The 16,995-nt window shown below is 36.8% G+C and overlaps 1 protein-coding gene across 2 annotated transcripts in view; it reads left to right on the top strand.

Moving 5' to 3' along the window:
• RALA (RAS like proto-oncogene A) overlaps positions 1-16,995 on the top strand; it is an 85,136-nt gene that overhangs the window by 51,983 nt on the left and 16,158 nt on the right. For both annotated transcript variants that reach the window (XM_004462569.4, XM_004462570.3), the window contains 2 exons: positions 10,593-10,745; positions 12,975-13,183. In XM_004462569.4, coding sequence (XP_004462626.1) covers positions 10,632-10,745; positions 12,975-13,183 — 323 coding nt within the window. In that variant the 5' untranslated portion in view covers positions 10,593-10,631. The remainder of the gene's footprint in view (positions 1-10,592; positions 10,746-12,974; positions 13,184-16,995) is intronic.

Here is a 16,995-nt window from a genome sequence, read left to right as displayed (position 1 = left end):
TGTCACTGGAAATTCCATGATACAGAGATCACTCTCCAGGACCTGGGGACAAAGACCAGCCAAGTTTTAATTTTGTAATATATATATATATATATATATGTATGTATGTATATGTGTGTATATGTATATGTATGTATGTATTTATATATACATATATATGAACACAGAGAAGTTTAGTGTGGCTCCTGTACAAGAATGACTCAAATTGTAAAGAATTTCATTAGGAACAAATAAAAGCATACATACATACAAGCACACACCTAAATGGGGCAGCCTCTAGAATTTAACTTAGCAGCATTTTTATCAGAAAGGAATATTGATTGACTTTTATTTAGTGCCTTTTTCTTTTCCAGTGATTGTATGACTTTTCTTGGTAGGAGCTATTAATTAATGTTGATTACTACATTATGGCATTCTTAATATTAAGCTATTATTAAATTTCTGAGATAAAACCCACTTCTTATAATGGATTATTCTTTTCATAAAAGGTAAAATTCAGTGCTCGTGTTTGTGGAATTTCTGTGTTTATAACTGAGATATTAATAGTACTGTAGCTTATTGCTGTTCTGGTACCACTGACTTCATAAAATGATTTGGGTAGCTTTTCTGTGCTACCCATGTGAATTATCTTTTTATGTTTAAATGAAACTGCCTCTAAAACTGTCTGGGCCCCAATCCGTGTTTTCTATAGCGATAGTAAAAGTTTACATGGCGAAAGTGTAGTGTCTAGATTTTGTTTTAGCCGGAATCTACACCAACAGTATCACCTTGGCCGTGCTTTTTAAGTTCTGTAACACTTAATTTTCTCCTCTGCAAAATATGGATAGTAGTAAAATGTTGTTTTGGAAGGTTCCATAAGATAATCAAGTAGTTGAAAAAAGTGGCTGACACATAGTAAATGAAAATATTTATTTTCCTCCAAGATTGTCCTATTAAGATATTACAGTTTTTTATCTTCTATTTTTTTTCCTCCCAGCTTTTTGATCCTTGTGGTTTGTTGAGTGTTTTGTATAAGATAGCATGAAAGAAGACAGAAATTAAAGAATATTAGCAGTGGCTAATAGGACCACATGGCTTATTTTCCTCTCTTCATTATACTTTGCAAGTTATATATGATGGGCATGTTGCTTTTATAATCAGCAAAAAGTGTTAAAGGAAGAAGGACCTGAAATCCTGGACAAGTCACATGTGCATATGTGTGTGTAGGGGGAGTGATCGACACTAATTTTAGGAATGGGGGTACCCAAAAGCTTTCCAGATAGCCCTTGCAAATAAACCTGTGGTAGACATATTTGCAATGGAGAACTTAATTGATAATAGTCAACTTGTCATTAAATATAATTTCAGAAAATATACTTGTTATATTCATTGTCAGAGATTTTTAAATTAAAAATGTGATATTTACTATACATTTGCTGTTCCTTACTTTTACAGTAAGCATCTTATAGTACATATCAACAGATTCCTCTTGACCTGATGGGTATATGGTGGGTGCCAAGTATAGCAAGTCAGAATTTCAAAGGTTACCTGTTTATATTTTATTTTTATTTGGAATTGCCTGTTGTTATTCTTGAAAAATAATTGAATATTCAGTCACAATTCCACAAATTAGAAACTCAACAAGTAGTGCATAAATGAGCTCTAATGAAGGTCAGTTGGCACTTGGAGAAACTTTGAAGTGATAGAGTCAGTCTTTAGCTTTTAAACTCGTGGTTTATAAAATAACTCCAGTGCTTAATTTTCAGGGCCATGACCCTTTACAAATTTTGAGTTTTAGCCAACCTGTTCTCCTGTTCTAGTGCTGTGAAGAGAGCCTTTTTTTTTTAAGTCATTTCAGCCTTCCTGTACTATAGCAGTGAAGACTACTGGCTGTCCTTTCTCTTCTCTCCCGCCTGTGCCTCATTCCCACTATTTTTTTTATGCCAGATATGTCTAATCAAACTTTTAAAAATTATTTCTGATTCTTTGGTCACCCCTATCAAGAAATGGACTTGCTTGTAAAATTGGTACTGAATAATTGTTTTCTAGACTTTTTTTTTTTTTTAAGATTTATTTATTTAATCCCCCCCCTCCCCCGGTTGTCTGTTCTCTGTGTCTATTTGCTGCGTCTTGTTTCTTTGTCCGCTTCTGTTGTCGGCACGGGAAGTGTGGGCGGCGCCATTCCTGGGCAGGCTGCACTTTCTTTCGCACTGGGCGGCTCTCCTTATGGGGCGCACTCCTTGCGCGTGGGGCGCCCCTACACGTGGGGCACCCCTGCAGTGGCAGGGCACTCCTTGCGCACGTCAGCACTGCGCATGGGCCAGGGCCAGCTCCACACGGGTCAAGGAGGCCCGGGGTTTGAACCATGGACCTCCCATGTGGTAGACGGACGCCCTAACCACTGGGCTAAGTCCGTTTCCCTAGACTAATTTTAATTAGACCCTTAATTGAGATTTTTCAGTCTCTAAATTTGAAATAATTTTTTGGTTCCAAGTCAAGTCACCTCAAGATTTTAACTCAGATTTCCAAAGGGAAAGCCAGTAAATGAATAAATTCATGTGTCTAACTCCTCTATATTCCCAGCTCCCTGTGAAATGAGAGGGGAAAAAATTTACGGGCAGAAATTTGTAAATCCATAACTGAGAAAGGAAACAGATGGAGTGACCATCAGCAAAGCAGAGACTTATTCCAGAAGACAGAAAACAGATGGTTAGATAGATTCCAGGGAGGAGGAAGCCCCAGCCCATGAGGGAAGACTGCTAGTGAAATCTCTTCTTCCCCATAGAGTCCTGAAAAAACCTCCAGCTTGAGTCGGTAAGAGAGCAGAAGAGACCACAGGACAGACTGTTAATTAAAAGACTATCTGAAGAGCCAACTGGATAACCTGTTCCCACGCTCAACCCATTCAAAGACTGCAACAGCAACATCAGTTCCCATGCTAATTGTGGAAATCTATTTTCAAAAAAGAAAGTATTCTGAACTCTCAGGTTGAAGAGGACTAGGATTTCTAATGAAGGGGTGTTATTGACTTAGGATAAATTCTCCTTGTTTCGATATTTGGGGAAGGATCCAATTTGTCAACCTATTTCTTTTCATGAACTCTCAAGTGAAACATGTCCATCAAAATGTCATATGAACATAGAATCTGTTACTTCTCTTGATCTCTTGTGGTAAGCAGATCCATCCAACAAGAGAAGAAACCTGCTAAAGTGGGCTAAGATGACAAGAGTAAAGAAAGGCTAGTCAATTGTGACATGAAATTATATAAAATGTAGTAGGAGATATATTATTGCCAGATGAGTAAAGGGGCATGAGTTAAGAGTTCACAAAATAGGAAAGCAGACTTTGCCCAGTGGTTAGGGTGTCCATCTACCACATGGGAGTGGCCTCCATGACCCATGTGGAGCTGGCCCATGCGCAGTGCTGATGCATGCAAGGAGTGCCCTGCCACGCAGGGGCATCCCTGCATAAAGAAGCCCCACGTGCAAGGAGTGCACCCCATAAGGAGAGCCGCCCAGTGTGAAAGAAAGTGCAGCCTGCCCAGGAATGGCGCCACACACACGGAGAGCTGACACAACAAGATGATGCAACAGAAAGAAACACAGACTCCCTTTGCTGCTGATAAGGATAGAAGTGGTCACAGAAGAACACACAGTGAATGGACACAGAGCGCAGACAACTGGGGGAGCGGGGAGAGGGGGAAAAAATCTTAAAAAAAAAAAAAAAGAATTCACAAAATAAATAAATACATGGAAAAAATGTTCACCTTCTCTAAGAACCAAAGATGTAATTACAAAGATGTAATTAGAAATAGTAATGAGATCATTTACAGATGTATAATTAGCAGATGTTTTAGAAGTATATCAATTGCTAATAGGAATGCTGTGCACAATTGTACTTGCTTGGTCCTTTTTACTTCTGAAAAGCAGTTGGGCAATATGTATACTAAATCTTCATTTCCATTTCTGAGAATTTCTCTTGGAAAGTATTTTAAACATAAAAATAGTTATTCATTATAATATTGATGAATTGGGAATAGATCTATTTCCTATTAGGGGATGTAGTAAATAAACTGCTCTGTATCTACAGGATGAAATATTACATAGCCATTAAAAATGACATATGAGGAAAGGAGAGAGGGAAGAAGGAAATAAATCAGGTAGCTCATAACTACAGTGAACATTGTAAGCATGATGTAGGTGTTTGGATGAAGGAGAGAAAAACAGGTTGAAAAGTTGAAGCCCACCCATTAACCAAGTAGCTTCTATAGTATTACTCTAAGACATTACTTTGAAAAGTTGAACAGAAAAAGGTAGAAAATAATCAAGGAAACAAATAAGCAAAACAGTTTTGATACCTGGCTCATTATTTAAAGGAGGAAAACACAAATGCGTGCACACGTGGATAAATCATATTTTAATAAAATTTCTGGTTCAGTTCTCCAATTCCTAGTTTGTATAAAATGCCTAGAAGGTAGTTAATTGTGCCTTTGCCAAGTTAGTGCAAGAAATAAACAGGCTTGTATTATTGACTTATTTTATGACTAATTTTAATTTTCTTTTTTAAACAGGTTATATATGTTCACATGATTTAAAAAAATAAAAAATGCACAAAATGGTATACAGCTAAATGTCATTCTACCACATCTATCCACCGGTGCCCAAGTTTTTACCCATATGGGCACCCCAATTTTATCACATTGTTTTACATCCTTGCAGATACATAAATTCCTAAATAATCATTTTTTTCTTACCTGTTTGTACAGTTCATGGCAATACAAGACACAATGTTCTATATCTTCTTTCTTTCACTTTAAAAATATGTTTTCACTCCTTCCATATCATTGCATAAAGAACTTCCTCATTTTTTTTGGTTACATATTATTCCACATAGCGTAACTTATTTTACAAGGTCTTATTGATTGGTTATTTCCGAACTTTTATTGCTATAAACAATGCCAAAATGAATAACTGTATACGTAACACATTTTATATGTAAGTCCATCTTTAGGATAAATTCCTAGAAACTAAATTGCTAAATCAAAAGTATTTGCGTTTGCAGTTTTGCCAAAATGCCCTCCATTATAGTGAAGCTGATGTACACTTCTACCAGCAATAGATGAAAGTACCTGTTTCTCTATACCTAGGATTGGCAAACTTTTTATGTAAAGGCCTAGGTTCTAAGTATTTCTATGCTTTGTGAGCCACATACATTCACTATTGCCTATTCTTCTTGGTTTTGTTTACACACTTAAAAACATAAAAACCTTTGCTCACAGGCTAAACAAAAACAGATCAAGGGAACCATAGTTTGTTGACGCTTGCCAACGTGTTATCAATCTGATGGGTGAAACAATGGTGTCCTACTATAGTTTTATTTGTATTTCTATTATTAGTGAGGTTGAACATATTTAGAACTATTTGCATTTCTTTTTCTGTGATTTTGCTCATTGTTGACAGTTGTTGATCCTTCTTATTTCTAGTAATTCTTTTTATGTAGGGAAATTAACCCTTATCTTTGAAGTGAGTTGCAAGTATTTTCCCCAGCTTTATCTTTTTTATTTTGCTTGTAAAATTTTTTGCCATGTTGAAATCGTTCAGTAGTAAAATTTATCACACTTTTATTTTATGACTTGAGTTTTACACTTTAGGCCTTCCCCACTCTAAGATGATAAAACAGTCCTCGTGTGTGTGTGTGTGTGTGTGTGTGTGTTTCCTTTTGGTGCTTTTGTGATTTCATTTTATTATTTAAATCTTTACTCCCTTGAGAATTTTTATTGGTGAGAGGAGAATGGATCCTGCTTTATTTTTTTTCTAGATAACTTACCAGTTGTCCGAGTACCATTTATTGAATTATCCTCCATCCTTTCCCCCACTGATTTGAAATGCTACCTTTATTGCACACTAAATTACAGTATGTATTTTCATCTTTCTGTATATTCTGTTCCATTGATCTAAATAAGCTTGTTCCCACTAAAGTAGCTGTGTGCTTGTATTTCATCAAGGGGAAAATAGATGTAGTTAAATAAAGAAATAAATTCACCTACAAACTGCACCATACTATACCCCTGTTCTTTGCTTTGCTGTTCTTTCTATTACAGAGGAAGAGCTATCCCTTCTCCTGTTATGTTCTGGGTCTCAACTCCTCTTGTCCTCTCAAGGGTTTTCTTCCTAGAGTTATCCTCTCTTTCACATCATTAATTTCTGCCTCTTTTGGATCATTACCATGCAGGCATCCCTTAATAATATTTAGAAGGCAAACAAACAAAAATCCTTGTCCCCAATAATACTTTCCTTCTGTGGTTCCATTTCTCAAGCCATCTTCAGAATAAAACTCCATTCATATACCTTCTGTTTTTACCCCAGCCTACCCCATGCAGATTTTAGTTCCTACCTCATTGATGAAATGGCTCTTCCCAAGGTCAGCAGAGACCACCATCTTGTCAAGTCCAATATTCAATTCTTTCATATCATCTTAGCTCATCTCAGTCTCTCAGCAAGGTTTGACACAATTAACCAGCTTCTGTGAGGAACAGTCACTGAATTTCCTCTTAAGTGGCCACCCTTCTAAACCATACTGTTGAGTTATCTCTCAGGACATAGTTCTCTGCTGCCTTCTTTATTCCACACCATCTTGTCCCTAAGTGAGTTCTGAAAACTCATATTCCAAGTTTTGACTCCATCACTAACCTTACCTCTGAATTCCAGACTAGAATATCCATCTTCCTATTCAGCAACTCCACTTGAATGTCTAATACATGACATCCATGTCATGAGGAGCTTGGGATTTCTTTCCTAAACTTGTTCCTTCCTTAGTCTTTCTCCATCATGGGTATTGGTACCACCACCACACATTTGAGTTAGTTATTCCATCCATTCAGTCAGCAAGTCCTGCCAACTGTTTCTCCGAAATATATTCCAAATAGCAAAGTGGTTAAGGAACCAAGCCAGTTTGAATGTAGGCGCAGCCATTATGTCACTTTGGGCAAGTCAACATCCATGATCCAGATTTCTCATTTGTGAAATGAAGTTATAATAGTATATTCCTCAGAGAATACGAAATCTGGTGCTCAAATAAATTAGTATGTATAAGATGCTTAGAACAATGCCTAGCACTTAATGAGTGCTGAGTAAATGTTTGTTACTGTTGTCCTCAGTGTTGATGGTATTCATAGTTATAATAGTACTAGTTGAACTAGTGGAACTAGTATCACTACCCTCTCTGCCACTGCTTCTGTAGCCCAAGCTTCTGCCGTCTCTTGCTTAGACAACTGCAATAGCCTGCTGTGCTTTCAACAGTTGCCCTCTACCATCTATTCTCCACATGCCATCTAGGGTCATCTTTTTAAAAATATAAATGAAATTAAGGCATTACCTTGCTTAAAAACCCTCCAGAGGAGTCCCATTGAAATTATAATAACCAAACACTTCCATATCATGTCATGATTTGGCCTCTGCTTACCTCTTTATCTCATTTCCTGTTACTCCCCATGTCATTCATTAGGCTTCATCTGCTCTGATCTTTAGGTCCCTAAAACATGCCAAACCCCTTTATTATTCTCTCAGTCTGGAATACACCTCACAGAGCTGACTGGTTCCTTTATACCATTCAGGTCTCGGCTCAAATGTCACCTCCAGGAGTCATCCTTGGCCGTCTTAGTTAAGGCAGCCCCACCCCCCCCCCAACCGTTTATCCCATTGTCCCCCTTATTTTCTTCATTTAGCACTAGTGAAATTTTTTTCTGTCTTCATTCATTCATTCATTCATTCATTCAGTGTGTTGTCTTAAGCTCTAGGTAAGCCTAGCAGGGACTTTGGCTTGTTCACCACTCAAAACAACATCTATACCAGGGGTTAGGAGCTAAGTTGTGAAATTACAAGTGTTTGAAATGGGGAGAAATGACCTTCTTAATGGGAGTTTCTTTTCCCTGCATACCCTCATGAAAGTATGGAATGTGAAGCTAGTTATTAGTGAACGTGCTTTGGAAAAATATGTCTGGGAATCTCTGTCTTCTCTATTTCAGTCACAGACCATATTTTATATTGTTCTGAATGTAAAAAAAAAAAATTTTCCCAAAGATTTATTTATTTATTTCTCCCCCACCCTCTCTCCCCTCTCCCCCCCGTTGTCTGCTCTCCGTGTCCATTCACTTTGTGTTCTTCTGTGTTCTCTTGTATTCTCATTAGGCGGCACTGGGGATCTGTGTCTCTTTTTGTTGTGTCATCTTGCTGCGTCAGCTCTCCGTATGTGGCATCACTCCTGGGCAAGCTGCAGTTTCACGCGGGGCGGCTCTCCTTGTGCAGGGACCACTCCTTGTGTGAGGGGCACCAGTAAGCAGGGGCATCCCTGCGTGGTCTGGCACTCCTTGCATGCAGCAGTACTCCGCGTGGGCCAGCTCACCACACAAGCCAGGAGGCCCTGGGTATTGAACCCTTCCTTGGACCTCCTTATGGATAGGTGGACACTCTATCCATTGAGTCACATCCGCTTCCCGAAAGTAAAAATGTTTTAGCCCACTTGATAAAGCTGCTAAATGTTTTGCTTAAAAAAAAAAAAAAAGCACATACACCATTCTTAAGTGTATTAAGTCATATGGTAACACCCAGAGCTTATGTGGTACTTACTGTTTTAAAAATAAAACAGTAGTTAAGTAACTGTGAAATTATTACAGTTGTCAGCAAGTATGGCTCATAATAGTGAAAAAGAAGTCATTCATGGATTTTGGTTTTTTTTTTTTTAGGAACACCATTAACAGCATGCTCCATAAACTTGGTATCCTTTGCACTTTTAGTCAATTATTGATAATATATTCTTAATCTTCACTATTTTTGAGCAGTGATAGCTATTTTGAATCTAGTGATCATGTCCTCAGTAGCTAGGTGAAAGAGGGAACTCAATCTTGTTTGATGAGTTGAATGTTTGACCTATAAGTGGATTCTTTCCTGCTTCTTTTAAAATGTTTATGATATAATAAACAAGACAGGATCAAAAATTGCATATGTAGTGTGATTTCATTTATGCTAAGTGTAGATTGAAAGCAGTCTCAAATGAGTATATTATCATATGTTATTAACTGAACCAGGAGGATTATGGGGTTTTTCCTCAGTACTTTACTGTATTGGGCAAATGGGCATATGAGCATGTGATTGCTGGACAGAGAATGAGGCAGTACCAGTTCCTCATGCCTATCCAGCCAAGTGTGTGAAGCACAGACATATGGCATACTGTCCTTGCCCAGTCTTGTGATTGAGTCTGTAGTAGCAATATCTACTTCATACCAGTAATGTCCAAACATTGGCCAAAGTTAAGTCAGACTGTGAGTATTTGTTTTTGTTCATCTGTCACATATGTACTGAATGGCTAATTTTGTTTGGCATTGTGTTAGTTAAACTAAGGATAAGGTAAACCAAATAGATATAGCCCCTGCACTTAAGCTGCTTCTGGTATTCTAAGAAAGAAGACCTATTCAACAAGTATACACTCAAGCAATTTCAAATGGTGATAACAGTTATGAAGGAAAAGCATCAAATGCTATATATATGAGAGCATAGGGCAGATCAGAGCTCAATTTAGATTGAGAGTTGGCCACAAGCTGAGAGGAATTAGCCAAAAAGAATAGAGAGTAGGCGAAATAGAAGAAACTTCAGGGCAAAGGTTAGGAGGCAGAGAAGAACATTTGAAGAATTGAAGGAGAACCAGGTATGGGAGTGATGCCTCCGAGCCAGGAGAGATTGGCACAAGATAGAGAGGTGGGCAGGATAGGGCATGATTGTATGAGCTAAACCTTAGAAAAGCTATATCTGTGACCCAGGCAAGTCATCTCCTTGCATGGGCCTCCACACAGACGCAGGGTGTTTGTTGTAACCTCTCTCCCTTTTTTGTCTAAGGTCTTATGCTATGGTCAAAGGTAGAGATGCCATTAGCTAACATCATTACCACAGCATATATTATAATAAATGCATAGTCTGCAGAAAAAGAGGGCACACTAGATCATGGTGTTGTCCACCTACCCCAACTTACACAGATGCTTGGCAAATATGACTTGGCTAGGGTGTACCGTACTTGATCCTATTTATTATTCTACTGCTAAGATGTCAGGATGGGGCTTCTCTTATAAAATGGCAGTAAGCTTTTCTATGAGGTCCTTAAAGGCATGGTATAGTAAAGACATTGGCAGTCTTTTTTTGGTTAGTTGTTTCTTACTGAAATTACAAGAAACATCTCTGTAACTATTGCCAGTAGAGGTTAATGTGAAAATAAAGTGACCTATTAGTTTGCTTTCATAGTCTGTGTGATTACATGTCAGCGTAACTAATATCCCCTTATTGTCAGCGTGTGGCAGCACTGGGAAATTTTTACTCTTGGTCACACAGCCCATTACAGAAAACCAACTATCTTAAGAGAAATGCCCTTGAGTCATATGCTTGCTTTATTGCCAGGATGTTCTCTGGTAAGTGGTTCTTCCCCTAAGTGAGTGCACTTCATTTGCCATCTGTTGAAAATCACTTCAGAATAAAAACTGATTTTCTTGAACCCTAAGGATATATATCTCTTTCCTATACTGGAATTCTGAACAAGAATGCACTGAGCCCTCCTTATTCTTTCATTCTTAGATTCTTCTAAATCCTTTGGCGAAAACTCTGCAACACAAAATGGCTGCAAATAAACCCAAGGGTCAGAATTCTTTGGCCTTACACAAAGTCATCATGGTGGGCAGTGGTGGTGTGGGGAAGTCTGCCCTGACTCTCCAGTTCATGTATGATGAGGTAAGTGCTAATTTTATAATGGATACCAGAGTTTGGGTTTTCAGCGAGTATTTCTATGCCTTAGGTTTAGTGCTATTTTGAATGGATTCCTTGAATCCATGAAAGCTACTAATCATTCTTTGCCATTTTTAAATTCAGAGTCAATAACTATATGTACCTTGATTTTACAAATCAAGGTCCTTAAAAACCTCATGCTTTAAATAATAATAAAAAGTTAAAAAAATAAAAAACAAAAAACTTGGAACACAATACCTATTTTTTTAGCAATCTAACTTTGGCTTTTGAAATTTTAATGTTTTAATGGACATTTTTACCTTGAAGTAATAGAACTGTGTGGATATGATACCTGAGAATTTATGTCCTTTAATAACCTCAAAAAGTCATTTGTTTTTTATTTTACATGCACTACCCTCACTACTAAACAGGCAAAGGCCTGTGTCCTTAAAATTTACAATTACAAGATGGGGTACAGATTTGTATGCATGAATTTGCATCAGACTTTATTATCCCTGAGTTAAGGTCATAGCCTTTATATAACAATATATTATTTCTCTAGAGAACTGGTACTGTTTTAATGATTTAAGAGTTGGCTATCCAATTTAGGTACATATCTTCAATTCTTCTTCCTTTCAACAGAAGTAGCATTTTGTGGTCAGAAAGTATTCTTTCTCACTTACTCCTTGCAATCCTGTTGTGGTAGATGGTGGTATTCCTATTTATGAATGAGAAAACAGAAGTTCAGAGAGGTTACCCAGCTTGTCCAAGGAGAATGATGTCTGATGAGTAACCAAGTTTCAAGCCTGGTCTCCTGAAAAAAAAAATACCACAGATTTTTACCACCCCATGTCTCTTCCTATGCCCTGCTCTTCAGCATATCTTTCATGTACACACAAAATCCTGAAATCCATCAGTTGTCCTGCTTGTTAGTGTTTATAATAAAATGTTTAAGGAGCGAGAGGAGTAAAATGGTGAAACAATGATTAAATGGTGCTAATTTGTTTATTCTTTTCCTGCTTCCATTCTTTTCATTGAATAGCTGGTCTTCTCTCCAACTAATCCTTAAATCAGTCTTCTTCTCCTTGACAATAAAGAGGCCAAAAATGAGAATATTCACATGCCTAACATTTGATAAATGGTTAAGTACAATATCAGCACAAAAATATAGTAGAGTGCTGCACAGGTTTTACAGTTGCAAATATACTCTGTCCATTTTTAAATAATTATTTGGTGAATGCCTATCATATACCAACCACTATACTTGGATTTGGAGATACAATGGTGAGTAGTGCAGTCAAGGTCCCTGCTCCCAGGACTTAAAATGTAGTAGGTGAGTATGGACATTAAATAAGAAAATAACAGATAATGAAAATATTGATAGAAATTAATAAAACCCCCACAAAGTTATGTGTGTATACACACACACTAACGATACAGTGATCAAAAAAGGTGTCTCATGTTGACAAAAATGAGAAGTGATATAACAGTTGATCCTTTAGTTTTATGGATTTGAAAGTAGATGGGAATGTGAAATTGTTTAATTGTAATTGAAGTTTGAGAGGTGATCTAGAATTCAAGATGTTCTAAAAAAATAAGAGAAATAAAAAGAAAACAAAAATAAGATTTGATGCTCTACAGAGTAATATAAAACAGTTTATTGACTTGGTTCTTTTTTTTTTTTTTCATTTTTTTTATTAGAGAAATTATGAGCTTATATAACAATCATGCATAATATGCAGAATTCCTATTCTTTATCTCTCCACCAACACCTTACATTGTTGTAGAACATTTGTTGCAGATGACTTAGTTCATTTTTGAGAAAGAAAAGATTTAATGGAACTTTTAATGCTTACCCACATAGTGACTTACTTTCAAGTTATTTCCACAATTCTGATACTAGAATTTATATTTAGACTCACATAGAACAGGGTTTTTATAAATTTGATAAAATACACGCATAATAGTGTTTGAGTTATAGTACTTTAAGGAAGAAAAACAGTTTTCAAGCTCTGCAAATAGCCTGGGGGTAAGAGTTCAGCCCCTCTTTTTGAGGATGAGGAAGCTGCCAAATTGTCTAAAATTAAAATTGTGTTTTTTACCTTTGGGGGAGACTGGGTGAAGGGTACAATGCTACTTTGCATCTTGGTATGAATCTACAATTATTTCAAAATAAAAAGTTTTGAAAAGTAAAACTAATAATTAAAAAATTGGTGTGTGTTTCATCTTTTCTAGTTTGTGGAGGACTATGAGCCTACCAAAGCAGACAGCTATCGGAAGAAGGTAGTGCTGGATGGAGAGGAAGTCCAGATTGATATCTTAGATACCGCTGGGCAGGAGGACTATGCTGCAATTAGAGACAACTACTTTCGAAGTGGGGAGGGTTTCCTCTGTGTGTTCTCTATTACAGAAATGGAATCCTTTGCAGCCACAGCTGACTTCAGGTATGTCAGGGAGCAATGGTGTTAATCTGACATACTGCACAACAGTTTCTTCCCCAGAAACAAGTGGACAACTGGAGGTTTTTACTTGTTAGTCTTCACTCTATGCTAGTTGCATTTATTCCCTCCTAGATATCAGTAATGACTCTATATACTGTGTACCTGTAGACAGTATGCTTTGCATAGTCTTACAACTATCCCCATGCCAGTTGTATTAGAGCTTGTGTTTGTGACACGCTCTTTTTTTTTTCAGGAGGTACCAGGGATTGAACCCAGGACCATGTCCATGGGACACAGGCGCTCAACCACTTGAGCTACACCCGCTCCCCTATAAATTTCTTAAGTACTCTTTTTGCCATACAACTACATACATAATACTGACATAATAGTTAATACTGAGATCTCATAATGTACATCTGACCCAGATTTTAAAGCTTTCTGTGTTAGTCATTGGTTTCTCAGCACCTGTGTAATGTCAGCAGGCACATTGCCATCCTCCTCATAATACAGATGCCCTAGCAGCATGGGCTGAATTTTAAAATAGAAATAACGTTACATAGACTTGTGTTATACAGAGTGTGATATTTTTGCTATCTTATTTACAATTTGTATAATCAAAATCTGGTGTCTCTTTGGTTTGGAGGGAGATTTGGTGAAAAGGAGGTGAGCTCTTCTATATATCTAAGAGAAATTGGGTAAAACAAAGTTCTTGAGTAGTCTTCTAAGCACTACCTACATAATCAAAAATATTCTTTATTTTTATATCTATGTTAAGCATGTGCTTTGGAAGACACAAAAGAAGCTTGTAATGTATCATCTATTTTCAGGATTCACACGGCCTAGTTGAGTATTTAAGGCATGAAACCAAGAACAAGTTAGTGACAAAGTAGGAAGCATGGACAGTAGTCAGTATGATCGATCCAGAAGAGAGCTAGGAAGGTTTAATGATATGGATGAGCCTGTAGGATAAAAAGGGTTTACACAGATGAGGAAAGAAGGTATTTCAAATGCTTGAGCAAAAAACTAAATCTGGACTTGTACAGAACTCTCCTTTTTATGTATACGTGAAAGTCTCAAGAATTTTAAAGATTGTAAGAAAACACTCTTTGCAAAAAACATCAATGAGGAACTTTAAAAATATAGATTTTTTTTGTAAAATTGTTTGGTTTCTATAAGAAAGGAATTTTACATATGATAATGTAAAGAGGCATTTACAGACCCTGTTAACTTGTAAACCTGGGTGACATGTTGAAAATTTATATAAATGTCAATATTTATTCATTTATTCAACAAGTATTTGAATGCTTATTATGTTGCAGATCCTGTTCTAGGTAATGGAAGAGTTTTGTCGCCATAGTCACCAAAGCCAATATGGCATCTCAAGAGAGAGAATCTTGAGCTATTGCTGTTACAGAAAATAAGTGGATGGTTCATTACTCTTCTCTTGTACCTCCAATGTGTTGCCCTTCACATAAATAAAAATGACCATAGTGCCTCACCAGCAATAGGAAAGGTATTTCTGAGGTCTAAAGAGTTACATACAGTAAGGCACTCCACATTGTCCAAAAAGTGTAAATGTCAGCTCTTCTCTGTAGCCTTCCTGAGCATCCCCAACTCAGAATCCATTGCTTCCTCATCTGCATATGCCATGTTTGCTCCAGCACCTGTGTCACACTTAACCACACTGATAAGGTGAAGACTCTTAAGAACAGGACTCTTTTCTTATCCATCTCAGTATCCCAGATACCCATATTTAGCACAGTTGCTAGCATATAACATATATGGTATTAAATGTTTGATTTGATTTGAAAACTCTTTTGCCCTTTTTGGTTCTTACATTCCTTATGTCAGAAATGAAAAAAGTTGGACCAGATTTAATAGTACTTTCCTATTCTAAAATTCTATAATAGCCTCCAAAATTTCATTTAAAGGGAGCATCTCATTAAGCAAAATGTATGGAAAAGTTATCGGTATAGCATTGTCTTTCTCTGACATCCAGGAAAGTAGCTAATAAAAGTAACTTATTAACTCTAAAGAATATTATTTTCTCACTTCTAAACCCTGTAGGTCCACATTTTCCATGGCCATTTTTCTGATAGCATTGATCTCACTGTGATTTTAGTTTGGTCTTCACAGAACACCTGACCCATTGAAGCTTATTTATTCAGACGTAGATGGATGACTCTATATACATATGACCAGCAGGGCTCTAGAGTCACCAGCACCTGAGTCAGACTCACATGGCTTGTGGTTAGTGAGACTGAGTGGTAAATATCTTATCAGTAACATCAATAAACCTTTTAGTTCAGGCTATTGATCACAAAGGAAAATGGTTAGAAAATCACAGTAAATTTGTAGGAAAAGGATTGTGGTTGACCAAAATTGTTTTCACAAAGACATCATAAATTTAATGGCAGTAGCGGTGAGGGTTGATATGCTTTTTAAAAGAACTCATGAGTGATAGGACGCTTCCCAGCATTATGTTATGCTATGCAGCTTAGTATTTATCACCCAGATACACTGTTGATTTAAAATTTTTATTTTCTAAAAAAATGTTTAAGAAGAAATAAGTGAAAGACAGAGGTGACTTTTATGCTTGGTCCGTGTTCATTCTTTTGAATGTCAGTTATCAAAGATTTTTTTATATATCCGTGCTAGAGAGACTGAGAATAGCAGGTCCATAGAACTTCCTGCAAGCATCAGGTCTTTAGAATTTTTGGTATACCATCTGTAATCAGGTGAATGAGGAAGAAGGAGGAGAGCGGGAGGAGAAGTAATAGTACTATTATAAGTATTTTACATTTTAACGTCTTTTCAAATTAGGGCTGTGTCTTACAGTGTGGCATCTTATAGTTACAGTTGACAGCAATTTTTTTGCAGTGGAATATAAAATAATTCTTAGAATTAATGTTTTCTTAGATTTTTTTTTTTAAGTTTTATCCAAATTGGTAGATGAAAAAACTGAAGCACAGGGAGGATAAGTGACTTGCCCCAGTTCAAGCAGCTAGGGAGGGGCAGAGTAGAATTAAAATTCAGGAGGTCTGGTTCCATATTCTTTTATTGACTATGCTAAACTGGGTCTTTTTTAATGAATCATAATTCTTTTTATAAAACCACATTACCACCACATTTTATGTTTTTAAAATGGGATATGATAAGCGTCAACCCTTTTCCCTACTATTTCTTATTTTCATGGAGTTAGTATTTTTATTCAGGGCATTGTTTGTAAATCATATAAATAAAATAATCTATGACCTTGTATTATATCACTTATTTTGTTAGTATCAGTTCTAACCCTCAATTGAAACAATTAAATTAAAACATTTTTTCAGAAGGTAAAACTATCTTTATGTAATCGATACTTTCATTTCACCTTTTTCTTAGTACCTCCTGTTCTCCTATGGGTTTGAGCTAATCAGCATGTATAATAAAGAAGTCCCCCCTCTTCCAGTCTGTAACTTTGGCATGCAGTGTACTTGTCATATAACACGGAGAGCCTCACCATACTGTCCAGTGAACACTCTGATGTCCATTCCACATCAGAGGTAGAGGTCTCTCATTTTAAAGAACTTTTGGGAACTGAGTCTTCTTGAACAGGGTTTGCTCCCTTAGTTATCTCATTACGGGGAGGCCCCTGGTGTCCAGTGTAGAAGTTGAGTGTGTGTTCCATAGTTAGATTTTTCAGGTTTAAATCCTAGTTCTTCTACTTAACAGTGACACTGAGCAAGTTGCATAATTGTTCTGTGCCTCAGTTTCTTTATCGGTAGGGTGAGTAAAGTAATAATGGTACTGACTTCATACATTTGGGATGAGGA

The sequence above is a fragment of the Dasypus novemcinctus genome, chromosome 5 (genome assembly GCF_030445035.2).
Source record: "Dasypus novemcinctus isolate mDasNov1 chromosome 5, mDasNov1.1.hap2, whole genome shotgun sequence".
NCBI classification, from domain to species: Eukaryota; Metazoa; Chordata; class Mammalia; order Cingulata; family Dasypodidae; genus Dasypus; species Dasypus novemcinctus.
The sequence above is the reverse complement of the archived record's forward strand: the minus strand, read 5'-3'. Positions and strand labels throughout refer to the sequence as shown.